Genomic DNA, 22457 nt, shown 5'->3' with positions numbered 1-22457 from the left:
GCATTGAATTAATACCAATTGACTTTTTAAAAAAGCCCCCAAAACAACAGCTGTTAGTGCTCCTATCTCTAACCAAGTATATTTTAAATGCAGGAACCAAACATCACATTCAATCTCTTAGCACTTTGAAAACTCTCGACTTGTATAGCTGAGACAGAAATGTGCCTGATATGAGCACTAAGAGATCAAACTTTTTTCAGAATTTTTTCAGGGCATGCTATAGTTGCAAAAAATTCAACTGATTAATAACCATACCTCATAAACTATCTTTCAGTTATATTTCTTTGCTGTTATATTTTTCTCACTCTGATTTTCAGAATAAAAAATTCCTCACACAATTTCATCACATATGCATTTTCTACTTTAAATAGCTGTTGCTGACAAAAGATGATTTTCTACTAAAATATTTTTTTTCTTTTCTGGATTACATTCAGAGCATCCAACTGAAATTCTGTATTGTACTTTACTGTGGGAATATAAAATCGATTTAACAGTTTTGGAGAAAAGTTTAGTAAAATATATAAAGTTGCAGTATTCTTTAGCTCAGAAATTCTACTTTTAGGAATTTATTCTAAGATAATAATTGGGCATGTGAACAAAGATGTTCATCAGAGCATCATTTATTATAACAAAAAAATTTCCAAGGGGAAAGTGATTAAAAACATGTGATACTGAAATACTGCACCAAAAATTCATATTTAGAATAATTTAATAATGTCAGGAAATGCTTACAATGTATTAGTAAATGAAAAGAGTGTGCTGATAAAAACAGTGTGAATTTAACTATGTAAAAATGCCACAGAAAGGAAAAAAAATAAGATCAGATTCTGAAGTGGAAAACAGTGTGGCCAACTGTGCACTATGACCTGAGGTGGGGGAGGTTACATGTGGAAACCTCACAATTGGCTTATTCCTCTCGCAGGTTACCAGTCTCTGATATGCTACAGAAGTCTCTACACTCAAGGGGTGAGTCAATTTTCAAACTTAAAATTAAAACTTCAAATTTTCAAACTGGAAACCACTGACCTAACAATCCAGCAATACTTCAACACTTTGTCATCCCCCTTATGATGGAACTCTGAGCAGAATCCCCTGTCATAAAGCAGATCTACTGATGCAGTGGTGGGGCCTTGGAATGGTACCTTCCTATAAGGCCTCCTCCCTAGTCACCAATAGCGGTTCTTGAAAAACTAACTGAAATTCTTTAGGACACTAAAGAACATATCTAAAAGTCACTATTCTACCTGAATTGTTGCTTTGTAATAATGCAGAGGAAGAATCTCAAAGATTAATAAAGGGCTCATTTGCATGGCAATAGGCTAGGGCTCAATTTGGCAGCTCTCCCTTTGGCCTGTTTGGAGGGAATATAGATAAATCTGATAAACTGAAAGAAGTTTGGTGTACAGCTGCCTCCATTCATACTTTAAGTTGGGTCTACCAGTTTCTTGGTACTGAAAGCTAACCTGATGTAGAAACAGACTCCAACCTTACTCTTGTAACAAGTAGCCAAGTCTCAGCGAATCACAAATGGCCAGCTGTTCATACCTTGTTCAAATAAGATAGCCATGAACCAATCAAACTGTTTCAACCTCACGCCTTCTCCCTGGCTATAAATATACCCTGCCTATGTGGTGGGATGGAACATTCTGAACCATTTTTGGTCTAGACTGCTACCCAATTCTAGAATCTCAAACAAAGCTAGATAACATCTATAAACCTAGATTTGTTGTTTTAAATTTATTCTAATTTATTACACATGATGGCAGAATGCAAATCATTTCATACTACACATACAGAGCACAATTTTTCAAATCACTGATTATACACAAAGTATTTTCACACCATTCGTGCCTTCATACATGTACTTAGGATAATTATGTCTAACTAATTCCACCATCATTCCTATCCCCTTCCCCCCTTCTTTCCTCTCCCTCCCCTTTGCCTTATCTAAAGTTCCTCCATTGCTCCCATGTTCCCTTCCCCCCATCGCCATTATGAGTCAGCATCCTCATATCAAAGGGAAAACATTTGGCCTTTGGGTTTTTTTTTTTGGGGGGGGATTGGCTTGCTTCATTTAGCATTATATTTTCCAACTTCATCCATTTACCTGCAAATGCCATGATTTTATTCTCTTTTAATGCTGAGTAATGTTCCATTGTGTATATATACCAAAGTTTCCCTATCCATTCATCTACTGAAGGGCATGCAGATATGATATGATTCTATACCTAGAAGATCCAAAACATTCCATCAGAAATCTTCTAGAACTAATAAATGAATTCAGCAAAGTAGCTGGATATAAAAATCAACACCCATAAATCAAAGGCATTTCTGTACATCAGTGACAAATCTGCTGAAAATGAAACCAGGAAAACCACCCCATTTACAATAGCCTCAAAAAAATAAAATACTTGGAAATAAATTTAACAAAAGAGGTGAAAGACCTCTACAATGAAAACTACAACACGCTAAAGAAAGAAATTAAAGAAGACCTTAGAAGATGGAAAGACCTACCTTGTTCTTGGATAGGCAGAATTAATATTGTCAAAATGACCATACTATACAGCACTATACAGATACAATGCAATCCCAATCAAAATACCAGTGGCATTCTTATAGAAATAGAAAAGGCAATCATGAAACTCATAAACCTAGATTTGTTATAATTTCATCTTTTAACAAATCTTTGTGCTTAGCATCATGTTAAAACAACATGTGACCCGATAGCTCACTTAAAACCAACTACCTTCTAAAAACAAAACAGAAAGCAAGTAGAAAACCTGAAACAACCCCACCATAGTTCTTTATTTCTATTGTTTGCCACCAGGATAGTTACTCTCATCAATTCTCAAGCATTAAATCTCACCATAGTTTCAAATGCCTCCTTTCCTCTTTTTACTATTCTAACATTATTGTTATTATATATAATTGTTTTATTATTATTATTATTTTAACTATAGCTATATAATTAGCACTCCTTTTTCTTTCTCCCCCAGTACTGAAGATGGAACTCAGGGCACTTTGCCACTGAGTTCCATCCCCAATGCTCTTTTTCATTTATTATTTTGAGACATGGTCTTGCTAAGTTGCTGAGGCTGGCCTTGAACTTGTGATCCTCCTGCATCAGCCTCTGTAGTTGCCGGGATTACAGGTGTGCCTCATGTAACATGCCCAGCTAGCACTTATGTTTTTCACTTTTCTCTTGAAATTGTTCTTAACTCTCTATGCTACTTTTCAGAGATATTAAGTTAATTCCTTTATTCTCTTTCTTTTGTGGATCTTCTGTTTTTATTCAGAGAAAATGAACCTAGAAGGATCTGCATTCTATATTGTCCTAGGCACTTCTCTCTACCTTGTCCAACCATACCCCAAAATGTGACTACTTTTCAAGAGAAAGAAGAAAAGGAAGGCAGAAATGTGAAACAAGTTCTAAGATTTACACAATACTGCACTAGGGGTATTGTCCTCATTTGGGGCCCCATGCTCCAGAGGACAATATCAGTAGCACAACATTCAGATGCCCTTGAATACTTTTTCTTTTTCAATTCATTTGTGTGCTTGAAGAATTGGGAAGTCCTGTCAGTGTTAAAGAAAGCAGAGGATGTGTGAAGAGGAGAATTGATTCTCCATGATAAGATGCTAGAAACTCTGATAAATCAGGCAGAAGCCAAAGAAGAGGGACAGAGTTCAATGGTAACAGCTGTACATGGACCTGAATTCCATGTCTACTACTGCAGTGAACTTCCTGACGTAGATTTGAGACAAGGCAATAAACTTGCCTTTATTTAGCAGGGAACTGAAAATTATCAGGCAACTTGGAGTGCTGGTGCCTTAATTAAAAGATGGAGAAAGAACTCTTCTCACACTTGTTGTGACAAGGAAATGGGATGTGTGTATCAACTACCTAGTCATGGTGCTGGTTCCTAGTAGATGGACCAGAACTCACTAAGTGGTTGTAGAAAGCAAAGTTTACAGCACAAACTCTGGAGGTACCCTTGGGTTCTACTCTGCACCATTTTTTATCCTGGCCTCAGTTTCCATGGTTGTAAAATGAGCCTTATAAAGACAGAATGTACCTCTGAGGGTTGTTGTGAGGACTAATCAAGTTAATACACATGGCATGTTCAAATTAGTGCCTTGCAGCAAATTAATCAGTAAGGGTTGGTGAATTTTTTTCCCCAACACAGCTCTTTCCTTTGTCTCTTTTAGCTATGCAAGAGGAAGACAAGACAGTCTCAATTTTTCTGTCAACCATGTGTCCCTTTAACATGTCACTTCTCCCAAATAGTAGGGAAGCAGTTTTACTGATTGTTAAAAGTTTTCTTGGCCATCCCTATTACTTTGGCATGTTCATGAAGAATGCATCTTTATATTTTATTAAAAATTTTTTAAATTATGAAAAGTATATAGGTGAATGATATATCCCACAGCATGAACATCAAGGATTACATGTAGTTTAAAATTCTGTTTGTGTTTTTCTGTATTTTCCAATTTGTCTAAGATGATTAAAGTATTACTCTTGATTTCCCATTAAAAAACAAAATAAAAAGAAAAGGAAATGGTTGATTCTGGTAATCCGTAATCCCAGGAGAATATAGTCTATTTGTATGCCTTCTTCTTCCATACAAATAAAAGTTGACCTAGCCACATTCAGAATGTATACATTCGTTCGTTTGTTTGTTTATTCACTAATTCAGCAAGTATTAATTAGCTCCCACTGTATACCAGAATGTCAGAGTGTCTGACAGTACACATTGGCATAGGCAGAGTCCTTGTCTTCAGGGAGCTGACAATTTGGTTGGAGGAGACAGTCAACAAACAGGAAAACAAGTAAGCAGAGGAGAAAGCATTCAACAAGGCCAAGTGCTCTGGGGAAAATTTAAAAAGGCACTGGTGTGAGAGAAAACAAATGAGTAGGAATTGGACATTCAGGGAAGACCTTCCAAGGATCTGCAATCTAAATTAAAAGACAATAAATAGCCATACAAAGGCCCAGCCATTTCTTCTGGGTAATGAAACAGCTTGTACAATGACCATGGCATATTCCAGAGAGAATGGGAAATCCAGGGTGGAGGGAACACAGACTGAAGAGGAGAGAAATAGAAAAGAGCTTAACAGGAGCAGAGCAAAGTACACAGGCTAGAGGACAGAGTTCAGATGTTATCATAACTAGATCTGAGTTCCACTCATAAAAACTCACTCAGGCTGCTGTGTAAAATATGGGTGTCAGGAGGGGACAGGAGTGGAAGTGGAGAGCTCCCTTGGGACAGAGATGAGGGGCTAGTGAGGTGGAGCCATGGAGGTAAACCTGGGGTAAATTTGAAAAGTTCAAGTGAATAGGATTTTTGCAAATAGATTTGACAGTTCAATATCTTATAACCACTGGGAAACAGGAGATGTTTGACAAGGAAGGACTGGCATTTAAAAATCTGGCTGCCCTATTCGGGATAAGGCAAATGCTGGGAAAGAGCCTAATCTGAGAAGAAACAGAACATGGCCCCAGGGACACAGGCCAGGAAAAGAGATCATGTAGACTGTCAATCAGTAGAACAAGGATAAGGAACGGGGTCAGGATCACAGCCTGGCCCAGGAAGAAATGCTGGCAGATTCCTATGGGAGCAGAGTCCTGGGCACCACCAAGGCAGGGAGTCAGGAAAAGGAGCCAGGTTGGCATAAGGGTCAGAGGACAAGACAGAGCAATGGATAGAGCAGGACTAAAATCCCAATCCAAAGTGCTGGGCTTGGACTTCTTAGATCCCTTCTAGGTAAGATTGGTCCTAGAGTTGGAATGGGACCCTGGTTGGATTTAGGGACCAAAAGGTCAGCTGTGGCTAAGGGTGCCAGGTAGGGCCTGACAAGACCACAAGGGATGTTCTATATTTTGAAAGCAGATACTCCTTTCTTTAATAGCAACATGGCCAATCTACATTCAGATAATCAAGTGCATCACTCTTAAAATTCTATTTCCTTTTTGACCAAAACATCTGCCCACTGTCACATTTATAATGTTAAAGTGGAAGCCCAGGGGTTAAAAGACTTTCCAACTGGAAATGATGGTGTGTTAAAGGAAGCAAGGGCTCTTTCCAAAGACAAAATATTAATTTTATATTCCCTTTTAAGCTGGTTGCTACTAATTTTCAATTTTATGCTGGAAAATAAGATTGTGTCACTCACAGTAAGAAAGAATAAGTGATGGGGCCAAGAATAAGATCATGGGGCCAAGTGCTTACTGTTTCATTTACCATATTTAAAAATAAGACAGCTATACCTTGGCTTTCAGACACACTGACAAATGGTCCAAAGGACATATTGAAAAATAGCAGTGATTTGAGAGAAGAATTATAAAAAGCCACACAGAGTAGGGAGGAAACTTAGAAGTCATCTCACTTTGTTTTGCATTAGAGAAAGTAAAGTCTAGGTGGTGTCAGTGACTCTCATGTGCCAAATCATTGTAAATGTTCATCAAATGAAAGAATGAACCCCAGCCCTCCTACCCTCTATCCCATGCTCTTCCCACCACCAGAGAATGCCCTCTGATGCGTCCCATGTCCACTCAGGTGAACACTGCTTACCATGAGAGTCTAACTGCCATATAACTGGGGACTCAGAGACCTCCACAGAACACTTAAATGACAGTGACACAGCACTACCAAACAGCCTGGCAGAGGCCAAGACTGAGCTTGGGTGACTCATGCTGGTTTACCAAGTGGCAGACCAAAAGCATGTAAAATGGCATGTCACCACTGTAACCAGAGCAGAGAGGTCTCACGTCTATTTTAGGAATCCGGAGCCTTGGCACAAACAGGAATCTCAGAGTTTAAGAAATACACTCCACCTTTTCTTCATTTAGATTTATCTCTAAGAGCTGGGGTGATTGTAACCAAGTCTGCTTTGGGAGACAAAAAGTGTTTGTGCATACTTAGTAACAGCTGCATATTTATTTTTAAATTAGATACATGTAGAGCTATCTTGGTTTATTACATACATTATAAAACCTATACAATGGAAATTTTATAAGGAGTTAATAAAAACAAAATATCAGTAGAAGTCTGAGTGGTTTCTTCCTCTACCCCAGTGGATCACTGTATGAGCTCAGTGCATATGCACCCTGCTCTGGATTCAGCTGTATGGCCTAATTCGCCATCAACCCGCATCTTTCTACATGTGTATGTGGCATTGGGCATACACTTCAGGAGTGAATCCTAGCCAACAGACCTGTGCCAACTGAAACAGACTCTTTTCTAAGCTCTGCTTAAACTGCCACAGCCCTATCATCATGAGCCAGCCTAAAAAGCATCACTAGCATACATTGCACAAGGATTTCTTCCACAAGGGTGACACTGAGTCCTAAGAGAAGACAGACGAAGAGAGGCAATGAGATCTTGCCTCAACTTCAGCCTCGGTGTCTCAGAGAACATCTACTGAACACTCACTACCAACCCATGAACAAAAATGCAAGAAAACAGAGCCTCATGCTGATGGTGGAATGCATCCAAAACTCAGGAAATCCTACTTCTGCTCTCTAATGACAGTGGCTTTGGCAATCCTTTCCCTTTTCCTCTGCTCCTGTTTCTTAGGGCATGGTGGGAGTGTTTGCTTATTTAGCTGCCAAGCAGAAAGTCTTTCACCATGTTCTTGTGGTCATAGCTGGTCACCCTTATGACGCTCTCTTGGCTGGGATCCCAGCCCTCAAGGACTGTAACTGGATTACCTCCTAGGACATGTGACTGACTTTTTTGCCCCTAGGCAAATCCTTTAAAGCAATCAACTGTTAATACTCAAGTGCAGCAGTAAAATGCCAACCTGAGGGGGAGCAATGATTTGGGAAGCTCCACTACTGAATTGCTTCCACTAACAAGACAACAAGTCTTAACACAGACAGTGAGCAAATGAGGGATTAGAACTAGCCTCAAAGTGAGCCATTCCTTTATTTAATGAATTCAACTTTAAAATTAGAGCAGGAGTCCCAGAAGGGAGCGAGCATCCTGTGGGAAGTCAGTTTCCTCCACAGCTTGGTTCTAATAAGAATACTGCTGGCCAAAGCGCTCAGTCACCCCTATCCCTACATGATGGCCATCCCTGGGGAGGCACAGGTCCTGGCATTCTGAGATAGAAGTCCAAAGACTTGAACACCACCCTGGATACACAGGAACTTTTCTCACTGAATCACAGAGCTCCCCCACGTGTGTGTGTGTGTGTGTGTGTGTGTGTGTGTGTGTGTGTGTGTATAAATTGGCTCTTTTGGTGACTGATTTAACAGAAAAATAGATGTAGCACCTGTTTCAGTGAGACAGAGTTGAGACATTTTGGATGTATTCTATATCATCTAAGATACCTGGGTCAAGAATCTGAGGACCAGCTTCAATAATCTAATCCCAGCCTCAATATTTACCCAGTATGACTTTGGGCAAACTGCCTCACCTCTCCAGACTTAATTTCTAGAAGAATTCTGAGAGGATGTGTTAGATCAGGAGTCCACAAACTTTTTATCTGAAGATCCAGATTGTGCATATGAAGTTTTGAAGGCTGAGAGGTAAAATTAAGGCTATAATGCAGGTGATTATATAATAATTTAAAGCGTAACTGCTGGCTCCAAGACCAAAAAAATGAATGGATGCTGGGTGGCCGTGGGTTATACTTTGCTGAACACTGTACAGGACCATCTTCAATGTTCCTCTTTAGCCTTCAAAAGCATTGAAAAATATTACTGTTCCCAAGTTCCCATTCTTTTTGTCCCCTCAAATGATGGCCCTTTTATTGGATTTTAAAAATTTTTTTTATTCTGATTTATTGTATATGACAGCAGAATGTATTACAATCATATTATATACACCGAGCACAATTTTTCATCTCTCTGAATACAAAGTATATTCACACCATTCATGTCTTTTTCATACATGTACTGATGTCCATCTCTTTCCACCATCTTTTTTTACTCCCTTGCCTCCTCCTTCCCCTTTCTTCTCCTTTGCTCTATCTACCATGTGTCTAATCTTCCCCTGCTCCCCCTCCCAACCCCACTACGAATCAGCCTGTCTATATCAGAGAAAACTTTCAGCATTTGGTTTTTTGAGATTGGCTTACTTCTCAAGTTCCCATTCTTATTAAAAAGACCTCAAGCGATAGTCTTGGATGTTTGGGTTTTTTGTTTTTGTTTTTGTTTTACCATTTTTACCTTCAGCAGAAGATTCAAAGCCAGAGTTTAGAGCTAGAAAGCTCTAAACTTGTTTTATAGATTAAGCAAATGAATACTGGAAAGCTGAAGGGTCTTGTCTATGGTCATCCTACTTGGTGGAGTAGCCAAGACTAGAGTTTATATTTCCTCTCTTGTCCAAGACATTAATGCAGAAATGGAGCAACTACCTGAATGGTTGCTATGTTTACACAGAGAAGTACTATAATCCATAAAATGAACTATTTGTGGAAAATTGGTCAAGCCTATAGAACCACACTGAACTATATAGATCTACACTGTTGGCATCTCAAGATGTTTCCACTGAGGAATTCTATATCCCACAAAAGGAATTATTTGTGGAGAATTAGCCAACTGCAGAACTAACATGAAACACACTGTTGTTATTTTAAGATATAAGCTACATAATCACTGCAAGATAAGATGGATTCAACTTATGTGGGAAACAAGGCATTTACCTCCTTCACAATGCTGGAAATATTTAAAATTTCAAAGATCTCTTTCAAGTGATACAACCTTCTTATGAGTACTTAAGTTGTCAGTAAATACCAGAAACCAGAGTTCCAAGGATGGAAACAGCTCCAAAGAAACGCTCACAAAGGGGAGATGAAAAGCTTTTGAAGTGACTACAAATGTGAGTCTGCAGAGCTGGCTCAGGCCTTTATCTTTTCCTCTGATGCACTCGGCATCTCTTACCCTAGAGGAGCTACCGACCAAACCACGGTGTTTTCTTCAGGGATTCAATAGGTGTGACGATGACTTTGAAGTTTTGATTCTGATACTGCAATTATAAATAAAAGCAGAGGCTGTCCTCAGCTTTGTGGAGGCCTCCTAGCTCCTGCAGAGGTGAGTTCAACTGCCATGCGCCTGTCAGCAGTGGGACACTGCAGCTGCCTTTAAATGGGAAACTTAAGGATAGCCCAAGCACCTGCAGTGTTAAATTGATCTGTAAAACCGTGTTTTATGTGAGTTTCTCCTAATTTGGGATATTAATCTGTTTGTCTGTATTTGTATTTAACATGTTCCTAAATTCCTTATTTGACCTGTAGTTCAATTTATGAAACACGCACATGCTCTAGTATCTTTAACATTAAGCAAACAGTGGGATATACACAGGATGATCACAGTCACATTAAAATACATGGGAAAGGAAATTGCTAAAGTGTTATTGGTTGCCTCTAGGAAAGTGATGATCTAGGAGGTGACTTTCTTCTGCTCATCAATGCTTTTTAGTAATTTTTGGAGTTTTTGGAAGGTGACATAGTGGTTACATAATGAGAAAATAAAGCAAATAAAAATCCCAAAACTCTGCAGCAGGGACAAGTACAGTTGAAGCTGATGCTGATGTGTCTGCCATCCCCAGGTAACAGTAACTATGAGGAGAAAGGAGGTTCCACGGGGTTTATAAGCAATTACTATTGTTCCGTGAGACACACAGAAGAGACATTTTTAAAAGACTAGTGCATCACTATTAACATGTGTGTCCCGACAAAGGGAAGAATTGGCTTAACAGGTGAAAATGGTGGAGGGAGGGGACACTGGAAAGGTAAGCACAGGGTAAATCTGTTTGACCATAGCCATGGAACACCAGGAAGAGAAAGCAGAGGGAGGAGAAGGTTCATATTGGATAGGCAGGGAGGACACCACAGTGGGTGGACACAAAGGAAAGGAACTCACCATGGTGGAACCACAGCAAGGGGCTGTCAGAGACTTCAATGATGGGATGGGAGCAACTGTGCAGGGTACGAAAGGCTCTGCCTGTTAGGAGGTTGAGAGGCCTGCAGTGGACCCACTGCTGTGTGCTGTGTGTTCCATATTCCTGCTGTGTGCTGGGGAGGGAGGCAGGTGGGATCAAGAGTGCAGCATACTTGAGGGATCAAGATAGCACCTTACAAGCTCAAATGCCTTCACATGTTCACATTCAGTCTTTCTAGAGTTTCAATGATGCCATATTAAGCCACCTTTGGTTAGGGATGTATACTGTAAGCAACCTTTAAAGACCTCTGTCTCCTCCCTTTCACATATGCATGCCCTGTTTCATCCAGGACACAAGCATACATGCATACTCAATATGCACAAACACAATGTGCACAAACACACACACACACACACACAAATATTTACAGAGACAGTGCTAAAGTGTAGCTTGGGGAGTTAGTTTTACTTTAATTCCATCTATGCTTTGACATGAGCACTTTCTCAGGCACATGGAAATGCAGCATCAAACCTCCACTTAACCCAACAGCATTGCACTCTCAAGATCCTCCCATCATGGAACTTCTGGGGTCTCTACTGTGCTTTCACTTGCCCAGAAGTAGGGTTTCAAATATTTTCAACTCATTTTGTTTTACCCACCCAGGGGGAAAAGCATGGCTTTTCTGCCATGTTTAATTATACCAGCCCGCACCACTGCTATGGCAGACAAGAAGGATCTTCATTGTGTGTCAGTAATTGCCAGTTACCAAGTCTCATGTGATTAATTTCATCCCTCTTCTCTACTAAAATCCAAATTTCTTCCATAATGAGAGAAACACTCCACCAATAAAACATGAGCATGTTGCTATATATACTGTTGGAAAACCTGCTCCACTTTGCATGTGAATTTATTCAAATTAATGACTCCTTAAAGTGACATTTTCTACCAGAACAATTCCCACTCTCAATATTTTCTTCATTTGAAATACTGAAAAGCTCTAAAGTGGCACTTTCAGTTTTCAAATGTCTTGCCATTCTCATCTAAAATTTTCCACTACAGAAATTCCCTTGGATCCCGTAGCCAAGCAACTTTTGGGTGAGCACGAAAACATTCCTGTTGCAGAGTGGTGCCTAGGAACTGATTTTATTTTTCCTCTACACAGACACAGCCCACTTCAGAGCTAATCCTCCAGCTGTCCTTTGGGTGGATGAGGTCACATGTGTTTCCAGAATACTGCTGGGTTGATCTGGGCATTAATACTCTGCCCAGCTGTCTTTGAGAAACTTGAAATTCTGGGATGAATGAAAAGAACTTGTCTGACAAATCGGTGGCCATGACCTCAGGGAGCCATGGCAGCAGCAAGAATTCTGCCACCAAGGGCACCTTATGAAACAAGGCACCAGAACCTTCCCATGACCTAAGAGAGATGTGGCTTCCAAGGGTCAGGGTTAAGACCATTCTACTTCTACAATTTTGATTTTTTAAAAAAATTCCTAATTAGACAACTCTTTTAATAGCACCTGGGCTGCCAATCTTGACCTGTTTATGAATCCATTCTAAAATGCATATGATTTGAAACTCCTCCAAACAAGAATCTGAGCCATCACACAGAGATGGGGAAGGCGACATCAAAAGTAAGCAGGGATATCCAAGGCTCCGACACTCTGTATTTAATGCTCAGAAAAACAATAGCCACTCTCTTGGTCATTCCAACACCTAACCATTTTTTTTTGCCATTGATTTCTTGGGTGATGTTGACATGCCATTTAAACCTTCCCATATTTCATTTGTTTCATATTTGAAATAAATAAGTCATAGTTTTTTCACTCAATATCTTCGAGTCAAAGACAGGACTGGACGGTAGAAGCCCACGGGCCACATTCCTGCTATGTTGTTAGTGGTCTGTCTTGATGATGGTCCTGCCAACAAGTCTTGAATCCATTTCCTCCTCCTAGGCTCACTCTTTCAGCCCTTCAGACTTTGTCTATTTATTTTTTGGGTTGTTTCAGTTGTCCCTGGGTGGTCTCTATGCCTCCAACTCAATGGTTGTTAGCAAGAAAGCCATTTTGCTCCCCAGGGAACATCTGGCTAAATATATGGAGATATTTCAGATTGTTAAGACTTGCGGGGTGCTATAGGCATCTACTAGGTAGAAGCCAGGGATGCTGCTAAACACCCTACAACACACAGTGTGCCAACAAAGAAATGTCATTTCAAGGGGTCAATAATACTGAAGTTAAAAATTCAGCTCCAGTCATATTCGCCTGAATCTGTTCTCCACATACCACCAAATTCACCTGAATCCATTTTTCACATACCACCAGAGAGATACAAAAAACAATTCCAGTGACATCATCTCCATACTTGAAACCCTTCAATGCTTCCCAGTTGCTCTCAGGTTAAATAAAGTCTAAATACTTCAGCAAGTCATAGAAGACCCATTCTGATCTGGCCCTTTCCTAGCTTTCTACCTCACCCTCAGCATTTTCCTATGTACTCTTTCCTCCAACCACACATGCATTGCTGCGGCTGGAGCAGACCACTCACATCTCTATCTTTCTATCAATCTTGTCTTGTTCATTCCACTGCTCACTGATTTTACGGCAGACACTCCATGGTGACTAAGGGACAAGTCACTCTCCCAACAGCTTGAGGCACTGAGATCCTAGAAGCAGGCAGAAAAGTGAACACACAGTTCAGTCAGCAGAGGCCTGACTTACTCAGCACCTCTGTGATCCACTGTCTTCTCCCCAACCTGCTGTGAGCCTCCAGGGAAGAAGGAACATCTTCATCTGCATAGTTCATAGCAATATGCCCAGGTAAATGTGGTTGACCGGTTATGTGAGTGGCATTTGTTATAGCTGTATTAAGGAATGAATGAATTTCTACACTTTTTAAACTTTCTTCTTGCTCACACATAAAAACATCCTGAAATAGCAGAATGGAAGGATGAAACAGAATTCATCATACTGTTCGTGCACAAACAGCCAGAAACAGGACTCATCCACAAAGGTGGAAGACCATCTTAGTTTAGAGCTGTATTCTCTGCCTCTCTTCTCTTTACATATCAGGAAGACATAAACCTGTAAAACCAGTATTCATCTTGAGGATTGTCTGAATACCATTGCCTGATAAAGACAACAGACATGTATGGAATAGAAATTTGACTGGTAGTCACAACAGAATGGTATTGAGAACACAAATCTTCATGTACTCTAGGAATCCTGCTTTGAAATTTGTGGTGACTAGGATGACTCTGCTCTTACTCTACACTGGGAGGATCATTTCACTGTTTGAATAATTAACAAATTTTTGTTTCTACTTGTCTTCCTTTTAAATTTATTCTACCATTCTAGAAGGTTTTTACCTGAGCTTCAAAATCCATGAAGGTGTCCTTTAAGGGGACAAACCTCCTAGAGGAAAAAATTTTACTAGATATTGACAGAGCTCTTATGAACTTCTAAGAGAGAGACATCAATTTGGCTTCACAGCTGGTAAAAAAAAATTAAGATGAATCTTTCAAACAGGGAAAATTGAAAAGACAGTTAATGGATTCCTACTCCATATGATGAAATTTTGCATTTGTATTGCACTTACCTATAATTGTTTGTCTTCCATGCATCCTTTTGTTATGTGAAAGAAAAGGCTAGTATTTAGCATTAAAATATCTCTATAGAAAATGGAGCCAAATGGAAGCTTCTAATGGAATGGGGTGACAGGTTCAGAGTAAAGCTTACCCAGCCTCCTCTTCACGTCCTAGGGGAACTTCAGAAATGGCCTAGAGTTTTGTATTCCCCTTGCCAACCATTCAACCTGTCTGGTGTACCAACTTTTATTTCTATTTATTTTCTCTCTCTCTCTCTTTCTCTCTCTCTCTCTCTCTCTCTCTCTCTCTCTCTCTCTCTCTCTCGTTACTAGGGATTGAACTCAGGGGTGCTCAACCACTGAGCCACATCCCCAGCCCATTTTTAGATTTTATTCAGAGACAGGGTCTCACTGAGTTGCTCAGGGCCTCACTAAATTGCTAAGGCTGGCTTTGAACTCACAATTCTCCTGCCTCAGCCTCCCCACTGCTGGGATTAGAGGTGTGTGCCACCATACCTGGCTATTCTCCATTTTGCAGATAATGTGGAGTCACAATTTCATGCATACACTATTCTTTCTCCCATTATTTACTGCATTAGTCATGTCCTCTCTCATTCTACCTTGAAATAATCATAAACCTTAAGAAAAAGTGATTTTTCCCTCAAAGCAATATTTCAGGAATATGGGATGAAGCCCATAAAATCATCAGTAACCAGAAGTGAAAAACACAAAACATTTTCTTTCATTTGCAAAACACACATACACAAAGAGAAAGAGAGAAAAGCAACATGGATCCAGAGACTCATGGTTAAGAAAAGTATTTTACTGTGGAACTTACAGCATTAGTTGGCAGGACAGATTAAAAAGGCCATTATAGCCAGCCTGTTCTCATAATCACCATATCTTGTGGCCCAGATGGATACAGAAGGCATCTTCTGAGATCCCATTCTCCATATGTTTCACACTTTCTCTCTACCATGGTATTTTTGGTATCTAGTTCCTCAGTTCCCCTTCTAACCATCAAAGCATTCTCTCAGAAAAATATTTAGTAAAATTCTTCGCAATTCAGTGTAAGTTGGTTACTTCTGCTTCTCTCAAGTGTATTTGTTTTCCAAGGCAAACTCTTACTAAGAACTCAAAAAGCTTTTGTGGAAGGAATTCTTGATTTGAGACTGGGGTAAAGGTGATATTTCAGGGACAAGGAGTCCTGCCCTCTTACATTTCCAAGTATCTACATTTTTAATGATAAAACAAAAAAAATACTGTATTAAAGTTAAGGGAAAGCATACTATATTTGTATTCAGAAAACCTTATTTTGTGTGCATTTGTTTTTGGTTTACTTTGAGGTTAGTAAGAATCTGAGATTTGCCTTACCATGTGTCTGAGACTTGCCTTACCATGTACGGTGAGATTTTTCCCTTTCTCTCATGAAGGAGAAGGAAGAAAAAGAGGAGCAATAGAAGGGTCAGGAGGAAAGGGAAGAGAATGAGTCTATCAGCACACATATTATCATCTTAAAAAATATAATGGTTTGGGGGTTAAAGTAGGCACCATGTATTTTAGTCTGTATCAAAACTATTAGACAAGGTGCTTGTGGAAAAGAGACTAGGAAAATACTGAGGCAAAAAGAGGATGAGCAGCACAGAGATACTTGTGGAGAATTCTTTATAACCACCAACTGAACTGTGATGGAGTAGAAAACATCACCTTTCAAGAGGACTTTCTACAATAATGGAAATGTTCTCAGCCTCAGATTCCAGTATGGCAGCCATCAACCACACGTGGCCACTAGGAACTGAAAATCTGGTAGTGTGATTGAGGAATTGGAATTTTACCTTTAATGGATTTAAACTTGATTTTAAATAGCCTCCATGGCTAGTGGGTACCACATTGTACAGTTTAGGTCCAACACCATTACTGTTTTCCCATGCAATCTTAGAAAAACTTACATCAGTAAAACTTCCAAGAAAAATGGATAGAACTCCCAATATCACACAGACTTCTGACTGAAAAAGAATGTATTTACTAAAACATAGTGTATGGCTCACTGAGGCCCCTGACTCAACCCATTTCCCAGCATACATAAAATTGGTGCTTCTTCATTCTTCCAAAGCAGATTTCTAGAATGAAGTGGCTGACTTACCTTCACCCAGGGGAAGTTCCTCTTCCTGCTCAATGGGAGAAGGAAGAAGGGGCTGCAGGGGCTCCATGTTAATGATGAGCTGTTTGTTCAAGGAGTGGGAGCTGCGACTCTGAGTAATGCTGACTCTGAGAACAGACAAAAGCCAAACCGAGTTGATGTCCTTTGTGAGAGCTGACCCCTTCTCTCTCAGGGCTACCCAAGCTGAGAAGTGCCTCTAGACACACACAATGGATTGAGCTAGAAATAAAGGTGACATAAAACTCAAGACCCACCACCCTTCTTGCCCTTAAGATCCTGACAAACATCTATGTGTTCCAATGCAACCCAGGAAAAGAAAATGTAGTTCCCCAGATGCCATCAGACCTGGGAATGTCAGATGAAGATGTGAACATTTTAAGAAGATACAGGAAACATAGGTGTCAGCTATCACTGAACTAGATATGCAGAAAGGTGAATGAAGGGTGTGGCTCAGAGGAATAGAACAAGCACCAAAAGACCCTGCCAGATGGATGGCACAGATGTGCTACAGCTACAAGCTATCTTTCTGTAGCTGGATGTCCAGTGATTAATATTCCCATTCACCCTTCTCACCAGCCAGCTATGAAATCCAGGTCTGTTCCTCCTTTGGGAAGGAACATTCACACCAGTGGCTATGGCAACAGCAGATGGCAAGGAAACTGTTTAGGTGTCCATCAAAACTATTGCCTGACAGCTGGGGAGCCTGTTTGCACTGCCTACTGCAAGGAGACCAGCTGTCTGTCCTGCCAGACAAGGAGGTGGGGACCTGCAGGTGGATGACTGGCACCCTTCCCCTCCCCTGTTTCCCGTCAAAACTAAAACCAACAATTCCTTCTAAGATGTTGTCAAATGTCTCCTGCCCTTTGAAGCCTTCCTGGATGGCTCCTGACAACAGAGACAAAGATTCACTCTCTCCCTCCCTCCGTCTATCACTTTCTCATACTGCTCTCTGTTCTTTCACAGCTATCTGCATGTCACCTCTGTCTCTGTGCAGTCATTGGTGTACTGATCATTCCCTGCCTCAATAAGGGCAGAGAGGGCTGACCTGGCCATCTCTGTCTGCCCTAAGGTGTCTTGTTTTTCATTGTGTTAAGGGTGCTCAGGTTTAAAGCCAAAGTAAACCAAGTGTAATCCTGGTTTGGCATGTTGTCATTTCAGACTGGCATAGGTGCTCCTAGGCCTGGTGGAGGGACTGCCTTCTAGCCTGAGCTAGACCTGGGATGAAGAGGGGAGGAACAGGATGTCTTTTAACATCTTGAATTAACAGATGGAACTAACTGGAAGAAATTTATAGGGACTTGCTTAATCACAGAGTCCTTTGCTTACCTCATTCCTCAGCCACTTACAATATAGCTAACGGGTATGAAGGTCTGCCTTGTACTAGCAGGGGTATAGCTCCCCTGCCGCCTTAAGCAACTCACTGTCCAGAACCAGGATTTTCAAACTTTCTTCTCTGAGAACTGCATTATGAAATGCAGGAAGGCCCACAAGGAAAATAAGTGTTTTATGTTTACCCACAGCTATGTGTGATTTGCTTTTATTTAAAAAAAATCTATTTTATTTTGTTTGAAATGCTGGCCTTGACCATTATTTCACTTCATGAGTCATTGATGTGCTATAGACACCACTGGAAAAACACACATCTCATGAAGGAGACTGATGACCCAGGGTCCCAGTGGAGTACTAAGGAGGGGCACCAGATCCTGGTGAGTAAGGGGAGAGCCAGGGAGGACCTTGCAGGGGAACTGATGCCTGAGGCAAGTCCTAGTGAGTATGGTAGAGTTTACAAGGAAAAAAATAGGGAGAGAGAAATTCTTACAAAGAGAAGAAAGAGAGGGAAAAAGAGGGAGGGAGCAAGATAAGAGAGGAAGGAAAGAAGGAAGAAGGAAAGGGAGGGAGGAGGGAGGAGATTCCTTCTTTATTGTCAATGGTTCTCAGTTTTTGAGTTTTCATGGAATTTCTTCTGACCCTGTGGTCATTAATGACTGTGATTCTGTCTGTCCTAGTGCAACACACTGCTATGCTTTGCATGGATTTTCTAGCTTTCTGACTTCTGAGATGTCCATTGTTTTAATCAGCTTTTTGGCTGCTATGACAAAAAGACCTGACAAGAACAATTTTAAAAAGGAAAACTTGTTCTGGGGCTCATGGTTTCAGAGATCTCAGTTCATAGATGGCCAACTCCATACCTCCTGAGATGAGGCAGAACATCATGGGGAAGGGTATAGAGGAGGAAAGCAGCTGGGAACATAGCCTCAGGAAGCAGAGAGAGCAAGAAAACACCCCCCTCATGGACAAAATAAATCCCCTAACGGCAAAATCCTCAGAGACATATCTCCTTTAGCCACATCCAGCCTGCTTTCTGTTACCACTCAGTTAATCCCTATTGGGGATTAATTCATTAATTAGGTTAAACCTCTTACAACCCAATCATTTCATCTCTAAACTTTCTTGCATTGTTTCACGCATGAGCTTTTGGGGGACACCTCACATCTAAACCCTAACACCCATATATTAATTTCTTGCACAAAACAACCCTGATTTGTTCTGCCCCGTGACTGACCATGCCAACCATTTAAGCTGGCAACTCTTCTTATCTCTGAAAAATCACTGTTTACGCTACAACAATGAATCCTTAGCAAGTCTTTATGAAGAGTCTTTAACTGTCCATCAGTCCTCCTCCCAACATTCTCTGGCTGAAGACTGCAAGCATCCTCCTGCCTCAACCAATATTGCAATGTCCAGCAAATGGCTGGTTTGGGGACAGATTTACCTTCAAGACATGGGTCATCCTTAACACTGGATGGTCAGGAAGATGCTGGCTCAGCCCCTACACTCACAGGCCCCAGGCGCTCCACTATAGTAAGGCCCATAGCTACTACAAGGGCTTAGAGATCTGCCCAGGGTTGACCAGATGGTTCTTGTAGGGAATTACAACCCTGAGACTCTCCAGTAACAGAATACAGAGAGGAACATTATTTAGACTCAGATAAACACAAAGGTGGCTATGACTAGGGATTTCCCGGGAGCACAAATAATCCAGGGCTTCAAACCATGATATTACGGCAGGTTGGGGGACAGAGCAAGCAAAATGAGGAAACAAATCCAAGTTTCCTACCTTTCCCCACTGCTATGGTCTGAATGCTTATGTCCCCTTAGAATTCATTTGTTGAAATAACCTCCAATGTGATGGTACCAAGAGGTAGGGCCTTAAAAGAAGTCTGAGGGAGCTTATTTTTGCCTTCTACCATGTGAGGACACAGCAAGAAGGCACCATCTGTGAGAAAACAGACCCTCACAAGACATCTATTCTGCCAGTGCCTTGATCATAGGCTTCCCAGCCAATGGTATTTTGTCATAGAGAAATATAGAGAGAAATAAATTATAAAAAATAGAGAAATATTTTTTCTTCTTTATAAACCACCCAGCCTATGATATTTTGTTATATCAGCTCAAATCCACTAGTATACCTACCCACCTCCTTTAGTCTAAAATTTCCTTTTTTCACCTCATTTTCCCTTTGCAGATTTGTGTGTGTGTGTGTGTGTGTGTGTGTGTGTGTGTCTTAAAACATTAGGTTTATTTGCTCAAAATTCTGAAGTTTGGAAATAGAAAATCCAAGAATTTCCAGGACCGTATTCCCTCTAAAGCCTTCAAGAGAGGATCATTCCTTGCCTCTTCTAACTTCTGGGAGCCTTAGATATTCCTTGGCTTGTGGCAGCATTAACCCTAATCTTGTTTGCAGACTTTTAAAGGTGCCAAGGCTTCTTTATTGTGAGAGCTCAAGAGCACAGTTGTTCTATGATAATATAATACCAGAATCTGAATGGCCCTTTTTTTTTTAGGTAAGAAAGTGATTTGTATACACTTGATCTCATCATTTTCTTTCTCGGTATACTTGTAAAATAGGTAAGGTAAATACCATATTTACAGATGACGATGAGGTTATATAACTTAACTAAAGACTCAGGACCTCCATGATCCAAACAAGGCCCCACTGCTTAACGTCCCACCTCTCAACACCAGTGCACCAGAACCACAGCTCTATAACATGAATCCTTGGAGACACCCAGTGTTACATTTTAGAGATGAGATATCCCCCAAAATCTCATGTGTGAGACAATGAAAGAATGTTCAGAGGTGAGATGATGAGACTATGAGAGCTGTAACCTGATGAGTGGATTAATCTACTTGAATGGATTGACTGGGTGGTAACTATAGGCAGATGGAGTGGACTGGAGGAAGTGGGTCACTGGGAGCATGACTTGGGGGTTTATATTTTTTTGTCCCTGGTGAACAGAGCTGTCCCTCTTCCTGGTTGCCATGTCTAAAGCTGCTTTCCTCCATGGCACCCTTCGCCTCACCTCCGACCCAGACCTGTGAAGTCAGCAGCCCAGGGTCAGAACCTAAGAAACCATGAGCCAAAGTGAACTTTTCCTCCTCTAAGCTGTTCTTGCTGGGTCACTTGGTCATAGTGGTGTAAAGCTGACTAAAACACCAAGCCTTGTCATGAGGTAACTGGTTCTATGACTGGATCTCCCCAGGCCAGGCCAAGACACAGGTCAGGTAACTCCATTCTCAGAATCCACCCGTCCGTCAGCTGACTATGAAAAAGGCCTGACCCACTTTGTAGCCCACTCAGGTGTAAAAAAAGTCTCCTAGAAGACTGCCACAAAGAACGCTATTAAAGTTGAAAGGTTTCCTTTGGGAACTGCAAGTTGATTCTAATGCTGGAAAACATGGTTTGTATTAAACTTACCTCCTGGTTTTTCTCAAATATGCTTTTAAGATAGGCATGAAAAAATACCATGTTTACAGATAAGGAAACCAGGGTTATGTAACACTTACATGGATAAACTCAGGACCCAAAAATGGTGGCATAAAATAGAGAGGTAGAATGAAGCTGCAGAAGTTCTTTCACCACTTCTTGGAATGCTGGCCTTGCTAGCAAGCCTCCAAAAACTTCATCCACAGGAATACTAATGCAAATGTATCTTTCAGATCCTACCTTCCCATTTTTGGATAAGAGATGATAACACTATCAAAACATACAATTGTGTGGTTTTATAACTTCAAAATACTTGATTTATAATCCTCCCAACAAAATCTAGGAAAAGCAATATATAAATCTCATTTTATACCTGGGCAAACTGATGATTTGGGAAGCTGAGTGACTTACCCAAGGCTATAAGCTGGGAAGCAATACAGCCAAGACTAATGTGCTTGATTCAGATATCAATGCTGCCTGTGAGAAGCCTGGTGATGGCTGTCATGCCCAGGTGACTGGCACAGTCAGCCCTGTGCTCAGTGAGCTTCAGCCTGTGTCAGATCGGGAGAGTGATTCTACCCAGTAACCAACCCAGGAGAGTTTTGCTTGTGGATCTTCTCATCAATAAATGATCAGTGACCTAACATCAGAGTTAACTTCAGCTCCTTTTTTTGAAGAACAATAAAAATTCCAAGACATTATTCTCAGTCTGTTTCTGTCTTTCTGTACACACACCTCAGAAGTAGGAGTCCATGAACCTGTCATTGTTTGACGAGTAGAATCTCAGGGGTGAGGAAAGATGCTTAATTAAAGCCTTATCATCACTATTCTATACTAACAGTCATCTCTGGATGCCCACCATCAGAGGAGAGCTCATTATTTGACAGCCATAACAAAGAAGCTGAAATAATTTGAAAATAAAATAATTGTCTAAGACAAACAATTTTCTACCATGCAGCTGGCTACTTGCTGGGAAAGAGAATTTGCCAACAGGAAAGTATCACATATCATCACTGCTCTGACCACAATGCTGCCTCTGGAGAGGTGAAGTTTG

The 22457-nt window shown here is 40.7% G+C and overlaps 1 protein-coding gene across 1 annotated transcript in view; it reads right to left on the bottom strand.

Moving 5' to 3' along the window:
• The window catches only part of Frmd3 (FERM domain containing 3), a 255835-nt gene that overhangs the window by 20099 nt on the left and 213279 nt on the right, over positions 1–22457 (bottom strand). Inside the window, exon 13 of the mRNA XM_026412474.2 lies at positions 16618–16742. Coding sequence (XP_026268259.1) covers positions 16618–16742 — 125 coding nt within the window. The remainder of the gene's footprint in view (positions 1–16617; positions 16743–22457) is intronic.

The sequence above is a fragment of the Urocitellus parryii genome, chromosome 4 (genome assembly GCF_045843805.1).
Source record: "Urocitellus parryii isolate mUroPar1 chromosome 4, mUroPar1.hap1, whole genome shotgun sequence".
Taxonomy (NCBI): domain Eukaryota; kingdom Metazoa; phylum Chordata; class Mammalia; order Rodentia; family Sciuridae; genus Urocitellus; species Urocitellus parryii.
Note: the sequence above shows the minus strand (reverse complement) of the source record. Positions and strands in the feature narration are given on the sequence as shown.